Source organism: Squalius cephalus (assembly GCF_949319135.1).
Source record: "Squalius cephalus genome assembly, chromosome: 3".
NCBI lineage: Eukaryota > Metazoa > Chordata > Actinopteri > Cypriniformes > Leuciscidae > Squalius > Squalius cephalus.
The window spans coordinates 46,118,361-46,135,048 of NC_137124.1; the positions used below are offsets into that span (position 1 = coordinate 46,118,361).

At 35.2% G+C, this 16,688-nt stretch overlaps 1 protein-coding gene across 26 annotated transcripts in view; it reads left to right on the forward strand.

Annotated features, from left to right (window-relative positions):
• Positions 1–16,688, forward strand: part of LOC307155595 (receptor-type tyrosine-protein phosphatase delta) — an 846,598-nt gene that overhangs the window by 689,256 nt on the left and 140,654 nt on the right. For 14 of the 26 annotated variants that reach the window (XM_079866351.1, XM_079866375.1, XM_079866370.1 and 11 more), the window contains exon 9: positions 12,921–13,069. In XM_079866351.1, coding sequence (XP_079722477.1) covers positions 12,921–13,069 — 149 coding nt within the window. The remainder of the gene's footprint in view (positions 1–12,920; positions 13,070–16,688) is intronic. The other 12 variants (XM_079866360.1, XM_079866361.1, XM_079866363.1 and 9 more) reach the window with 1 other exon arrangement.

Sequence of the window (16,688 nt, forward strand, 5' to 3'; positions counted from 1 at the left end):
AGCAGCGGAAAGACGCCAATAAAACATCTTAGTTTGTCTTAGTTTGTCACATAGCCTTATATTTACCTCAGGCAAGTAATTCAGTGCCCACAGCTTGTTGTTTCCTAAATGAACTCTTGCACTAAATAAATGCACTATATTAGCCTATATAATATATTTTACTTAACATGTTAATGATTGATATCTTGATTATTTAATGTAGCCTATGTTTTAAATATCTGTCATGAAAATGACAGCAACTGTGTAAATATTTAAATTCCAATAACAAATTAAAGTAGAAAACATAAGTTAATGAGAAAGCTGCCTTATACAATGTGTTGAGTGTTGATTATTATATCTAAAAATAAATAGGCCTATCTGAAATTAGGCTAAAAGTCTAGGCTCTGTTGTTAACCTTTAAGGTTATAGTAATGTGTGGGCTCCCTATATAGTTTACAGCATTAGCAGATCTTTTTTTTTTTTTTTTTTGTATCCTTGTGAAAAGTTTAATTGTAATTGAATTAATTTAAAGACAAAGACAGAATTTGTTCATTAAACCACTGTAAAAAAAGAAGGAGCAATTTTAGCTTTCTAAACCCCCCACCCCACCGAACCGAACCGAACCGAACCGAACCGAGATGTCAAAACCGTGGGGCGTACCAAACCGTCAGTTTTGTGTATCGTTACACCCCTATTCATCACACATTGCTGGGCTCTTAACAAGGAGAAGACCGTTTCACATCAGACAGGCTCAGACTATCCCAGCCTCCTTTAGCAGCTCACATGGTCAGTTCCAATAAACTCTCTGGAACAAAAGACGAGTGAAATCATCAGCATTTCTTTTTTTCACAGAGAGCAGGAATTAATGGAAAGGAGAAAAGATAAATCAATAATTAATTATATCTATTTCTAAAGCATCTATTCAGAGCTGTCTGCATCCTGACCAAAGCACATTTTCATTGAAAAGGAGTTCATTGCTGTTTGTTTTAAAAGGTGCCATTTTTACAACCAAGTCAGCTTCTTAACATGACCCTGCCGTCTGTCACAGAGTCACATCTAATAACCAAAAGGTAACTCAGGGTTCGGTTCTTGGCCCCGTTCTCTTCTCCATTTTTACAATCTGAATAGACCCAATCATTAAGACACACTTCTTGCGTTACTGCTGGTCTACTCCTGCTGTGCAGCTACTCCTGTCAGTCCAGCCTTAAAACACTACAATTCCAGTTTATATATCTAACATTGTGTGTCTCCATCTTGGCCGGATGAAGTATCACCACATTCTGCTCAACCTTGCAAAGACAGAACTTATTTTCTCAGCCAGTCAACCACAACGTCACCATATGGCTAGGCTCAAAAACCAAACTTCACTGGCCACATCGCAACGACGGCCTAGTCATGCTGTATCATGCATTCTACTGGCTTGCCCTGATGGTGCATCTGGGCTTCAAACCCAAGAGGGCCCATGTCACACCTCTCTTGATCTTGCTCCACTGGTTACCTGTAGAAGCAAACATCAAATTCAAGTCTCCGACAGTGTCGTTGAGAACTTCCACTAGACCAGAACCCTCCTACTTCAAAGCTTTCATAAAAGTCTATGTACCATTCTCTGCAGTCAGTAAGTGAATGATGCCTGGTGTTTATAGAACCTTTGCATTTACTATCCCTCCTGACCAACATATGTATCAAATATCTTTCAATGTTCACAATTGCTCACTGGGTTTACCAGCTAGTTAAAATGGTATTGCAATGGATTTCAGTGGATCTGTATAGAGAAAAGGAACCAGGTCTTAATAAGGCCTAAATGGTCAATCGGGTTAGGGCACCTGCACTTAAGTGTTTATGCTTTTAAAAATGAACGTAGAGGAAAAATGCAAGGGTTTGTGAAACTTTCAGCGTTTGTTGCATTGCCATTGAACTTTGGCATTTGTTGACTATTGACAGATGAGTCCAGCTGTGCTTCCAGAAATGCACTTCACAGTAGTCTGACTTGATTTCTAACTCACCTGGATCTTTTCATACCCAAAAATATCTGCTAAATGTTGCGTCAGAACATTCTGTAGGGTGTACATGCTAATGTAACAGGTGCTTGTATTCAGTTCACTTTTTACAGGACACTTTTTTTCTCCAGGAGTATCCCGTGGTGATAGTTTGATTAAAACTTCCCTGGGCTTAAACCAGAAACCTCTCATTTACCAGCCTTGAGCTTTATCAACAACACCAACACAATGAGAAACAATGGGTTATTTTTTATTTATCTTTTTATTTAGTTATTATTATTATTATTATTATTGTTTTACACTGGAAAATTGCACTTTGTTCCCGCCAACATGCGTACACACACTTTGTCCTTGATCCCATGGTCAGCTGTTGAGGTAAATATTAGTGAGGAGAAACTTAGTTTACTCTTGTGGGATAACCATGAACCATCACACACACACTCAAGGCCAGATCCTCAAGCTAAACACACACACTGACACATAATTACATATTAGGTTGTCCTGTTATTGTTAGAGTTGTTGGTCACATTTGGAGTCTCACAAGAATCTGTTCTGATCCATATCTGTGCCATCTGTTTGAACGTGTTCAAAATTACTTTTAAGTGAATATCAAGTAAAGATAGGAACACAAATGTCAGAATGTAAAAGTGGCCAGACGCGTATGTCAATACCTCAACATGAGCCAAGACCTGCGGGGGCTGTGATGTGACAGTCGCTGTTGCCTGGGGAACCAGGTGATGTCCATGACCCCGCTGTGTGAATCAGAGTCCAAAATCCTTCTGTAAATCCAGGCTCGGACTACAGGAGTTTTGAAATCTTAACCGATTGTGAAATCTGGTTGTTTTCTTCTTTCATGTCTCAAACCTGCAAAAATAATTTAAATCATGGCTTATCACGCACTACAAGACATTCTTAAGATTATCATGCCAGATTTAGCACATCACGTGATCTCACGGGGATGCGGACGTAAACAAAATGGATACTGTGTCGTGGCAACTTTGCTGTAGGAAATTATATGATTAAATATAATAAATGCAGTCGTATTGTTACCACATTTCGACCAGCCATTCCTCCATCTCCGTTGTCCACTGGACCCGTACTTCGGTCTCCTTGTAGACTTGTCTCTTATTGGTTATTGTGGAAGTACTGATGTAATCATAGTCGTAATAATCCCAATTTAAAACCTTATATATCAAACATGTTTGCTATTGGCAGGGCATCCCCGATGTGTCCACGAACAGCTCGGGAGGATTTGGACGAACAGAACATTTTGGGAGTTTTAAGATTTGATCTTTAAACTCCTCACATTACCAGATAATTTGGGCCGAACATCGGAACCGACCAATGCCCTGGACAAGATTGTTTATTTATTTTTTTCTCTTCAAATGTCGGGAGGGGTAAAATGGGCAAAAATCGGCCTGAAACTACTGCAGTCTGAGCCCGGCTTAAGAGGATCAGCTGTTTTATCAGGTGAAGAGCATGATGCAGAACATGAGATCATGAGACTCTTATTGCGATTAAAATGTTTGTCTGTTTCTCTCTGCCTGTCTTGCTACTCATGGCCGAATGGAAATTATGAAGGTCAGGTGCACAGGAATGGTAGTCGGCGAGAATTCAGTGATAACGGATGTTGACGTGGTCACCTCATGAATCAAATCGCACGAGTAGATGATGTCGTTCTTATCGAAGGTCGTCATCTGGCCGTTAAAACGCTGCTCTCAGAGGAAAGATCATCGCTCAGGTCCCGCGAGCTGTCGCTCTCCAGAGATTCTCATTAGCTGACTGTCGGCCATATGGAGCTCACACACACACAAGCCGAGCTTCTGTTGAGGTCAGCCTCATTTTCATGTTAAACAAACACACAAGAACTGTGGGAGTCAGAGGGCACTTTTAGTCTACATCTTACTCTACTGATCTTAGTCGGCTGATGCGGATAAATCAAGTTACTTTTATTTCTATAGCTCTTCATACAATACAGATTGTTTCAAAGCAGCTTCACAATGATAAACAGGAAAATGATACAAACTTAATCAAATATGAGATAAATTAAAATTCCACTGTAAAGCAGCTCAATTCAGTTCAATGTTGATTAAATTCAGTTCAATAACAGTGTTGATGTTGCAAAATATATCAGTTGTGAAACTAATTATTTACCTAATGGAATAACTGATTGGCTGAACGGCACACAACCCAAACTTATCTTGATGTCTTTCATTTGAAAACAGTGTTGTATGTGTTTGTGTTGCACATGATATTTGACAGACAGAAAGATGTGTGTGTCTCTTTCAAGTGTGTGTGAGCCGGTCACCTCTGGCAGGGCAGATTTTATTTTGTTGTGGCCGTTATAAAGTCGCTGTGCTGTGAAAATAGCTTGAAACATTCTCATACCCCACCATTAAATTAATGCTGTGTGAAAGGTCACGCTGCTCTCACACAAGTGTGTGTGTGTGTGTGTGTGTGTGTGTGTGTGTGTGTGAAAGCCAACCCTTCATTCTTTTTTTCAGAGCAACTAGGATATACAGCAGCACCAGAAAATTTGCAAAACCGTTACATCAAACTGTAAAATTACTGAATGTCACTACTTTAGAGACTCAAATATTAAACCAAGTGGCATATATTTCCCATTATTATATTTTAATATTTAGAATTATTTTTATTTTTAATAATTAGAAACTAACTGTCTGAATATCTAGTTCCCTACTGATTGTTAGACGTCAGTTGTACAGTGAATGTCTTACTAGTCATAATTTAATTTTGACTATTTGTTTCATTTGAAACCCTGTTTTTCTAGATGTTAAATTTTCAATTTAATTGCGCTGTATTTATTGTTCATTGCTAGAAGGTACAAAATCACAAACCAAGGACTTTAAATTGTTTTTATGCACCAAATATTGCAAATCTCATTAAACATCAGTTAATAATATTCAATTAATAGAAAAGGTTCAATTAAAACTAAAGGTTACATACTTTAAATACAACAAACATTTATTTATTTATTTATTTATTTATTTATTTATTTATTTATTTATTTATTTATTTATTTCAATCCAGCCTGAGATCACACCAGCATTAGCTTATTCAACCAGCTGATTCCAGTATTCAAACACATTGAGACGTCAAACATAATGAAGAAAAGTGACGTTAGTGAAAAGAGAAGATCCACATACAGACATTTTTAAGTGATGAGAGTGAACAAATCTGTTTTGGATGGTTTTCGGTCTTGTTCCTCTGATGTCCTGCGTTTATTTGTCATGTATTTTGAATGGACACTGTGAGTCCACAGCAGACGTGAGTGTGTTTCATGTGATTCATCTGTAATCGCAGTCATAAATGATATGTGTGTTCCTTAGACACACCTGAGCGTGAGGTGGTTGGCACTCGGCATCTCTGGTTACCAAGCAGCCGAGAGACCGACAAACAGACAGACAGGTGTGAGACACCTGCGCTGGTCCTGATGCTCCTGTGTAACTGAACAATGTTTAGCGTGTTTAGGTCAAACATCTCCAAGCAGCTGTGATGTCGTCATATACTTGTATACAAAACGTCACAAGTACCGTTACTTCAGTACCAAGGCATCTGTGACAAGCATCATTTTCAGCATCAGATTTTCACTTTTTCGAACGTTTTGCGAGCATTAATAACATTATTGTTGTGTTGTTTTAATCTGTTCTATTGCTTTTATTTATAAAAGCAGTAGTGTGTGTGTGTGTGGTAAGTGCTGTTGTCTTTTTTTAATCTGCTGTTCTGCTGGTTAAAGTGTCTGTTTGAAGCGGTGGCCAAAAATAACCATCCAATGAAATCACAGCAGCAAACGGCCCCACACAACCTGAGCTCTTGACCAGGACCCTCGATCCCTCTCTCTGAGATAAAGACACACAGACAGACAGACAGACAGACATGAGGGTGTTGTGAAATATTCTGTTCATTTGTTCATCCTGGTGATTTTTAGTGTTCCCAGAGTTCATTCAAACACACTGAATGCTCAGATCTGATGTGTTTAACACACACTCCCATGATGCTCACCTGCCGGTTATCTACAATTAGGGTCTGGGACTATTAAGAAATATATATTTTTTTTTTATGTTTTATTTTTATTTTTATGTTGTTTGTTTTATTTTATAGATTATTTATCTTATTTTATTTTATTTTATTATAATTTATCTTTAATTGTATTTTAATTTTCAATTATGTTATTAAAATGTGGAACAAATACAGTTTGTTTGTTTATTTACAATAATAATAATAAGAAGAAGAAGAATGTTTTCTACAGATGCACATAAAATAAACAAATGGATTGTAGAGTTGGTTTTTGCTTGTAATATAAACTGGTGTTTTTTTTATATACAATAACAATAACTTTACTGACAGTGTTGATTGGTTGAGTTTGATGAATGTCAACATTACAATGTGTGTAAAATTGAGAAAATGGCATGATTTTTTACTTGACTTTTACTTTTAACTGTAGCTATGACATGTAGCGATCTCCATGCTATGTTGATATGATGTTAGATATATAATACTCTTTGTCTAATGCTGAAGTATTTGTGATTTTGATAGGTTAACAGCATCTTTAAAGCGGAGTTGTTTCTGAGCAGACGCACATTTGACAGACTGATCATGAAAGCGTTTCTGACAGACAGCAAATACAGGCTGCTCATGCGAGAGAAATTGAACGTGTCTCTTGGCTTTTGAAGAAGAGAAAATACAGAAATGTTTTCTGATAGACAGAGACTGTTTTTTGTAGTTCTGAAATACTCAAATGATTACTACCACACAGAGCTCACTGTATCCCACAATGCAGTGCACACAACTGCCCTTTTCCAGTGTGATGAATGAAGCGGAAGTAATGACGGCAGTATCATACAGTATTACATGTGCTGAGTGAAAAAATAGTGAGATAGAAAACATTTTAAACCGTTTACTAAAGTGTCACATGACCTCATTTCGTACAATAATCTTGCCTAGCAGTCTGATCAAATAACCAAGAACAAAAGCAATGTTAATATCACTATCTGTGTATGTGTCACACTGGAAATCACAAAAGCTCCGTTTTAATTATACTGTATATAATCTGATGCGCTGTGGGTTTCAGAGTAAAGCACGACACTGGCTACGTTTACATGCAACCAAATAATCAGTTAGTAATCAGATTGACGGCTCAATATGACTGAAAGCCTTCATGTAAACACCTTAATCGATCTGATTGAGCTCGATCCGAATGAAATTTCGATCAGATTGAAAGGGGTGGTTTATTCCTTTTCTAATCCATAATGACGTATGACGTGCGGAACGAGCTGCTCTTCCTGTTGAATAAAGTGTCATATAAATGAGTGTCCCGTCATTCTAAAATTCTTCTTTCACTCAGTGTCTGTGAAGTGGAGCAGGACAATGTGATATATGTATATGTATGTATATATATGTATATATATATATATTAGAGGTGGGCATAGATTAATTTTTTTAATCTAGATTAATCTAGATTAATTTTGAAATTAATCTAGATTAATCTAGATTAAAATGGCTCATTTGAATTCTGCCGAAGGCATTCAGAGTATGTGTGCTACCCAAATAATGACTATAAAAATAAGTCTTTGAGAACGGGTTTCTCAAGCCAGGTGGCGCGTTAGACCAGGTGCTCATCTCCTGTTTCCAAAATGCATCACAAACTGCTTGAGAAAGCTGTTCTACTCATAGACTGTAAAAGGTTACTACTGTACTGTTACCGTCCGTAGGCAACATTAGGTAGGCCTATGTTATTATCAACTACTATAGGCTATCAATTAGGGATGGGCGATATGGCCTAAAATCCATATTGTGATATACATTGCAGCCTCTTGCGATAACGATATTATAATAAAACCATTTCAGAACAGGTTACACAGACCCTGCTAAACAACTGCTAAATGTTTTTTTTTTTTTTTTTTTTTTTGAAAGGGTGTATGTAGTTTTGAGAACATATATTGTGCAAAACTGTAAGTATACAACATAATTTTGCAGATAAATAAAATTTAAGTACACTAGCTGCAGAGACTTAAGTAGGTCTAATGTTTATTATGGCTTGGAGCTTATGAAACCCCACATTTAAAATTAGAATATTGTCTAACTGATGTCTTTTCAGTTAAAAAGAAACACAACAACGATTCTTAAAATCGGGCGCTTTTAATAAAAAGAGATTATGTGCTACACCACTCACTAAGATATATTGGGAATAATACGCGCGCGCTGGTATTCAGTGATATGTTTCGTTTTGAATTTGAGGTGGTAGAACGGATTAGTCGTGTGTTAACTTACCGAACTGTTACACCACACAGTCTACGTCGGACGGCTTAAATACAAACCAAATAATGGATGTTGCACAGATCTTTTACACCAGCTTTCACTTTCAGCCGTGTTTACTTAAGATGACGACGAATATGATGCGTTGCAGCCGGGTGTTCCTCGCGGCCGCGGGTAGATTGCGTCATCATAGCTTGTGTAGCTTGAGCCAGCTCCCAACGCTCCCAACCCAACTTGGAGAATAGATTAACGGCGATATTTTTTTTATCGCGCGATAAGAGTCTCGCGTTAACGCAGCGCGTTAACGCCGATAACGGCCCACCACTAATATATATATATATATATATATATATATATATATATATATATATATATATACAGGTGCTGGTCATAAAATTAGAATATCATCAAAAAGTTGATTTATTTCAGTAATTCCGTTAAAAAAGTGAAACTTGTATATTATATAGACTCATTACATACAAAGTGAGATATTTCAAGCCTTTATTTGTTATAATTTTGATGATTATGGCTTACAGCTTATGAAAACCACAAAATCAAAATCTCAGAAAATTTGAATATTACATGAAATCCCACAGTAATTACACAGTGATACCATGGACATTGAACCAGGTTTTGGTTCTTTTGGCAGTGTGGGCCGGTGCAAATCCTGCTGGAAAATGAAGTCAGCATCTCCATAAAGCTTGTCTGCTGAAGGAAGCATGAAGTGCTCTGGAAATGTCCTGGTAGACGGCTGCGTTGAGTGGACAGCACAGTGGACCAACACCAGCCGATGACATGGCTCCCCAAACCAACACAGACTGTGGAAACTTCACACTGGACTTCAAGCATCTTGGACTGTGTGCCTCTCCATTCTTCCTCCAGACTCTGGGACCTTGGTTTCCAATTGAGATGCAAAATTTGCTCTCATCAGAAAAGAGGACTTTGGTCCACTGTGCTTTATTAAATCCAGAGTCAATGCAGCCGTCTACCAGGACATTTTTAGAGCACTTCATGCTTCCTTCATTTTCCATCAGGATTTGCACCGGCCCACACTGCCAAAAGAACCAAAACCTGGTTCAATGACCATGGGATTACTGTGTAATTACTGTGTGATTTCATGTAATATTCTAATTTTCTGAGATTTTGATTTTGTGGTTTTCACAAGCTGTAAGCCATAATCATCAAAATTATAACAAATAAAGGCTTGAGATATCTCACTTTGCATGTAATGAGTCTATATAATATACAAGTTTCACTTTTTTAACGGAATTACTGAAATAAATCAACTTTTTGATGATATTCTAATTTTATGACCAGCACCTGTATATATATATAGCAGCACGGCAAAGCGGTTCATATGCTACATTATCTCCAAATTATGACCATACATGGATAAATATTAAGTCTGCTGTTTAAAACAAATAAAAAAATCAATGTAGGAGAATGATTATTATGTGTAAAATGCCGGGAAACTGTATATCTGTGCAGTGTGCGCATGTAAAAAAAAAATCTATTCCGATTTGAAGCTTGCATATAAACCCAGGCACATTAACCCGATCATGTTTAGTGTTCATGTAAACACTACATTCAGATTCATCAATCGGAATAAATTAATTCTAATTGAAACAAAAGTTGTGCATGTAAACATAGCCACTGTGTGCATTTGGAGTTTGTTTTTAATCACATTTAAAACACTATTACAATTTTTACAATTATAATCAGAAAAATCATGGTGCAGCCCTACTGTACATGTACCTACTGTACATAATTACCCATAATCCCCTCTAAGAGAAGAAAATTCACATTAGAACATTGTTTTAGTGCTTTTTCACACTAGAAGTCTGCTGTGGCATAAATCTGTCGAGTTTTTCTGGATCAGACCAAACACACATCTGCCATTCAGTGTTGTTTGCTTTTGCTTTTTCACAGCCTCATGTGTCACGTTAAAACAGTGCGATTACGGCCAGAACACGTGTCGTCATATTTGAGCAGCAGCAGCTTCTCTGTTTTAAGCAAAAAAGAAAAAAAAAAAGCAATTTCTCTGTTCTTGTGGTGATGTGCAGCGTGAGCTCTTAAGCGGGATTTACTGTCGACCCCAAACGCCATTAGAGCAGATTCACTGACAGCCGCATCTTTGATGTCGTATTCCACGGCGGCACGGCGCGTGTACAGATAACTGTATGACACCCGTCCTGACAGCCGCAGAAGATACGATTTTACGTATTTACATGCTGAGAAAACTGCTCTTTGAAGTACAGAGAGACAGAGAGAGAGAGAGAGAGAGAGAGAGAGAGAGAGAGAGAGACAGGGTGGGTGTTGGCAGTCGTCGGCAGATATTTTGGATCGTTCAGTAAAATCCCTCTGGTCGTCGTGGTGACACCCTGCTCACAGATCCAATTATAGACAGGGACTATGGGATACGTATGTCACATCCTACATTAACCGGTTTGCCTCATCCTTAACAAGAGATGGACACAGCGATAATCCATCATACTAGGGCTGTGCCGTTGTTATTATTGCTAACTAAAACTATTAAACATTGTTTTTGTTAAATGCCATTACATAAATATTAGATGAAAAAAAAAAAAAAAAAATGTTGCCTTGAAATAATTACGTACTAAAATAACTAAAACTGAAATAAAAATAAATTAAAGAAATATAGAAATATAAAAAAAGAAGTAATAAAAATGGTGAAAGCACATACACATATACATTTGTTTGTTTATTTATTTATTTATTTACTTATTTATTCACACACAGTGCTGTGTAGTAACTGGTTATGTAGTAACTGATTATATGTAGTCTGGATTACATAGGCTAATCAGATTCCAAAAATGTAATACTTGTAATTAGATGGTTTTACATTTTAAAATACTCAAAATAATATAAAAAAATAAAAAATATATACACAGAATGGCAGTATATGTATGTGTGTGTGTGTGTGTGTATATATATATATATATATATATATATATATATATATATATATATATATATATAAATATAAATATAAATATAAATAAATAAATATATATATATATATATATATATATATATATATATATATACATTTATATAAACTTATCTTAACTTATATATGTATATATATAAACTTCCTGCCTACAGATTTTTTTTTTTCATTTTTTTTTTTTGATGATGATGATGATGATCTGCTGCATTGCATGCTAAATATTACACAGCTTCAGTCATGTCAGTCACTGGTGATTTTCAGCTGTCTGAATGTATTTGAATTTAATTGCTTGTTTCTCTCACACCTGCGAGGCAGACTGTTGTTTTTATATAGCTTTAAATTATGTATTAAGTTGCTAATAAAGTTACAGGACAAATGTTCATTCTGCAGTTTTTATTGCATTTGGAGCCTGGCAAGTGTTAATTTTGGACTCTGGGATTCATTTACCGTCTGCTCTATTAATGACGCCTAAGCTGCTCTCAGATCATGATGTAAATCTCTTTAAATAAATGGCATTTCTTATCTCATCGCTCTGATTTCCTGACATGCTGCTGCTCATTTCCATCACAACCCAAAAAAACTTCCCTGGAAAAGAAATGTAATGTTGTTTAAAATGCTTGGCATGTTGGTAATTACAGCAGAATCAGGAAGAGTGAATCCTTGTTATTAATAAAAAAATCGAACTATATTAAAATAGTATGGATGCTTGTTTCCGCCATGGAATGAAAAATAAAAATACTTTTTTATCTCACATTTCAGACTTTTTTCTCATAATTGTGAGTTTTTATAAAACATTTTTTAAGTCAGTAACTACTTAAAGGTAAAAGTTACACGTTACTACATGTACTTACTATAGTAATAGCAGTAAATTGCAAGTAACTAACACTAAACCTAACCCTAACTGTAACTATATAGTAAGTACATGTAGTTAATTAATATTACTACTACTATATTATAGTAATAAATACTATAGTACTTATTTGAGTAAGTACAATGTAACTACTTCACCTTAAAATAAAGGCTAACCAAAAAGTTAGAATTACGAGATATAAACTCACAATTGCAAGTTTGTAACTGCCAAATCTGGCTTTATTTCTCAGTATTGTAAGACATAAACTGGCATTATGTGAAAAGAAAGTCATAATTGTGAGATAAAATATGTATATATATATATATATATATATATATATATATATATATATATATAATATATATATATATATTTTTTTTTTAACCAAATTAACCAGGGGGAAAAATAGTAAATTTAAAAATTCAGTAATAAAAAAATTCAGGGACAAACATTATATATATATATATATATATATATATATATATATATATATATATATATATATATATATATATATATATATATATATATATATATATATATAAATATTGGCAAATTTAACTTTTCAGTACATTACAAAATTAGGAACAATAATCAGAGGCATTTTATATTTATGAGTTAGCATGATCCTCTGATTTCTGCAACATCAGCAGCCTTCTGCGTTCATGGGATTATCTTCACATCTTTCCTCTGTTCATTTGATTGCATTTTTTTGTTTTCATTTACTGCTGTGTTGTATAACCATGTCTCGCCCCAAGAGCGCAATGCACACAAACTCCGACCTCTGTTCAATAATCCGCCTGAATAAGTTGTGTAACCACATCTCTTCCCGCTTTCTCTCTTTCAGCGCCACCGAAGTTCTTAAGAACCCCGAACGATCAGACGGGTGTTCAGGGCGGCGTTGCCTCCTTCATCTGCCAGGCCACAGGTGACCCACGGCCCAAAATCGTGTGGAACAAGAAGGGGAAGAGAGTGAGCAACCAGCGTTTTGAGGTATTAGGTCTATTGTTCTGATGTAAAATGCTCGACAAGTGAATGCTAACGATAACCACGCCCCCATTGACCACACCCACCACTTCGGCCACGCCCATCCATTCATATTCTCACACCACTAACGTGCATGATTGCTCATGGCCTGGGGCCGAATTCACAAAAATCTTTATAAAAATTTGTGAAAGTTCTTAAAATAAATCCTGAGAAGATTATAATAATGTTCCTAAGTGCAATAGGGCAATTCCAGCGTTATGGACGTGACATTTGCAGTCAAAACTTGAAATATAAATTCTCAGAAAATGCATTTAATACCAATATATTGTAAACGTCTGTTTATATATCCATACTCCCTTAATAAAGGAGTCCAGACATTAGAAAAATATCAGTCTACGCATGCGTTTTATATTTAATATGAGGGAAATACACATGCGTTACGGACGTGACAAAAAAAATCTCTAACTTTTTGTTGCCAAAATATTTTTTAGTAATTCTGTGAATTACACTGCGCAAACCAAAAGTAATAGTACCCACCGAATGAAGAAGGGTTGGCTCTCCACAGAACATAAAATATTCATTTTATGTTATTTTTCGTTTTCGCATTTATGAGGAAAAAACAATGTTACGGACGTGACAGTTCTTCGTTACGGACGTGACCGCTCTGAAAGCGGCACTAAAATACTGCTTTAAAACGTGCACAGAGACCTCAAACAGGAATTTAAAACACCAAATATTAAGGATTGGCATTATAAGCAAAAAAAATATTCGATGTTTGTTCGAAAATCGTACCTCTCCCCCAACATGCTCACCGGTAAGACGGCGTTCACTCAAATCCTGCTCCAACATTACATTTGAGTAGGCATTTAGTCTCATATTAATGTTTAAATAAAATAATTGTATTTTTTATTTCATATGTTGATTATATGAAAGGATAACAGCATGAGTAAGATCATAAGATGCACAATATATCGGATACAGTATATCAGCTGGCAGACATGATTTTGACCAATTCTTTATTTTTATTTTTTTTGTTTTTGTTTTTGTAGAAAGCTTTTCTTTAATGTGAATTTCGTTTTGTATAAATTGTATCTTAATTTTAATCAATGTTTCATCAACCAATTGCCTGGATTTTTTAAATAACAAGAAAATAGGCAGACAATATAATCAGGACACGAAGGCGCCGTCGCGTGAAGTGGAGCGCGCCTCATAAATGAACCGAAACTCCGCATATAATGTACGCTATACTTGCCTCACATAGCCTACCTGAGAAATATATCTATAGGACGTCTGAAATGTCTACTTTTAAACTACTTTTAAGTCGTGAGTCAACATGATTGCAATATCACTATTATTTTGTCAGCTTGATCGCGGGATTATGATGAATATTCATGTTTTAACCAAGAGGGAAAAACGCGACATCCCGAAGTAAGTGTCCTATGGCTATAAGACACATGCTCTTCTTTAAGTTGTACTGTATCATATACTACCTTCTGATATTCATATTTCGTCCTGTAACTGGCAGAGGAAGAGAAGATCCGTTCATGTGCGCTTTATCCGCCGCGCACTGAGGCGCTATATACAGAAATATACCACGCCGTATTAAAGAGCGGTCTCTATTGTTTACATTTTGTTATAAAATAGACTGAATTTGAAAGTTGAGACATTTTTTCATATTAAAACTAACAAAGCACAAATATTATTGCGATTATTGGATATGCACTGAATATATGGTAAGCCTGAAACCGATCACAAGTGCATATGATTTGATGTGAAGCGTCCGTAACGGTCACGTCCGTAACGCATTATTATGGTTGTTCAGAGCAAAGTAGTGGAATGAAATGTCGATCCTAGTAAGCATAAACATAGTTTAGCTTTGCATATAAAGTTTCAAGTTATTTGCATTTATAATTGTTATATTATATAAACTTAATCTTTAAAACGTTACGGACGTGACAGAGCACTGAAGCGTCGAGACCTCTTTATTAAAGCCCTTATAAATTCAACAGGCAGTGCTGTTATGACCAAATTAGTATATTTATTTCTCAGGCATGCCTCCATCTTTCAGCAAAATGCTTTATGTTCAAATTAAGTTTTTAAAAGGGGGGTCTTTGATACCTCTTTTGAAAGCATGAAATATGGCTGGTTGAAATGAAAATTTTAGCATTGTTGCTCACCTCATATGTGGTGGAAAAACAAGGCAATTTTCTTAAAATTTCTGATACAGCACATTAATACAGTATATTACAGACCTAAATGGACAACTTAAAAGGGGTTTTGATCTTTAGGTAAAAACTTTATTTTTTCATGGTTTTTATTTTTCATTTTTTATTTTTAAGGATGACTTTTGCGTGGAATTGCCCAATACTTAAAATCACAGTCATAAGAAGTTCTCAAATATTTTCTTAAGATCATCTTAAATGTATAGATTTTTTTAAATAAAATGACAAGCATTGGTGTTATCTGTAAAAGCATGGACAATTATTATTTTTTTTTTTTGTCTCTACTAGCTTGAAATGCTGCTGAAAATTATACCACAATTACAAAATAATAATAAAAAAGAGGTCTCTATTGGATGTGTCTTTGTAAAGTTTTTAATTTAGCCTATTTCGAATCCAGAAATTTTTTTTATTTAATTTCATTTAAGAGGTTATCCTAACTTTAAAAACTTTATTATTATTATTGTAACATTATTTTCATGAATTTGAATTCTTAAATTGTCTTATGAGCTATGGCAAGAAAAAAGATTTGAACTTTAAGTATTTCTGGAAAATAAAATATTCTTAATTTCCCTTGGTTTAATTTACTAAAACTAAAACCATATCGTATCACGTATCAGAACATTTTTCATTTAGTTCTTTTTGTACTAAAACAACAACTAAAATAAATATGAAAATTAATAATAATAAAAAAAAAAAAACTATATAGATAAAAAAAAAAAAGAATAAAAAAAAAGTTTATTTATGTTTTGTGCATCCGGCTCTTGATCTCAATAGCAAGAGATCATAAAAATGACCTTCATTTGAAGAAATGATGGATCAGATTCTCTCGTCAAGCATATGCTTTGCATTTATGAAATGCACTTTGTTCCCCAAAGTTTGTAGCTTATCTTTCTCTTCTGTTGAGCGTCTCATTTGCTTCTCAGTGCATGTTCTCTCGTCTCACATGCCTGAATCCTGTATGTTTATTTATCTGTTTTTGGATCGCCACCTCAGCCCAGCATGATAAACGCATCACAGCTGAACACTGATAAGATTTTTTATTAATTTCTGCGTCATCTTGCAGCTCGGCCATCTTCCCTCTTCTATTCGGCTAACATGTGGCCACTAATCTATCGACGCTTATCGGCTGATATGGCACCTTTTCGCCTGCAGAAACTAAATCTTATCAACGTTCATTACATAATATTCAATACTAACATGCCAACTAATATGCTAACCTTCGATTCGCAACAGTCTTCACCCTCACCCATGCAACTTACTCATTACTACTATCTCTTTAAACTAGGGCTATCAAATCAATTAATTGTCTAACATTAATCACCTAACATAAAAGTTTGTGCTTATATAATGTGTGTGTACATATGTGTGTATGTATATGTATATATATATATATATATATATATATA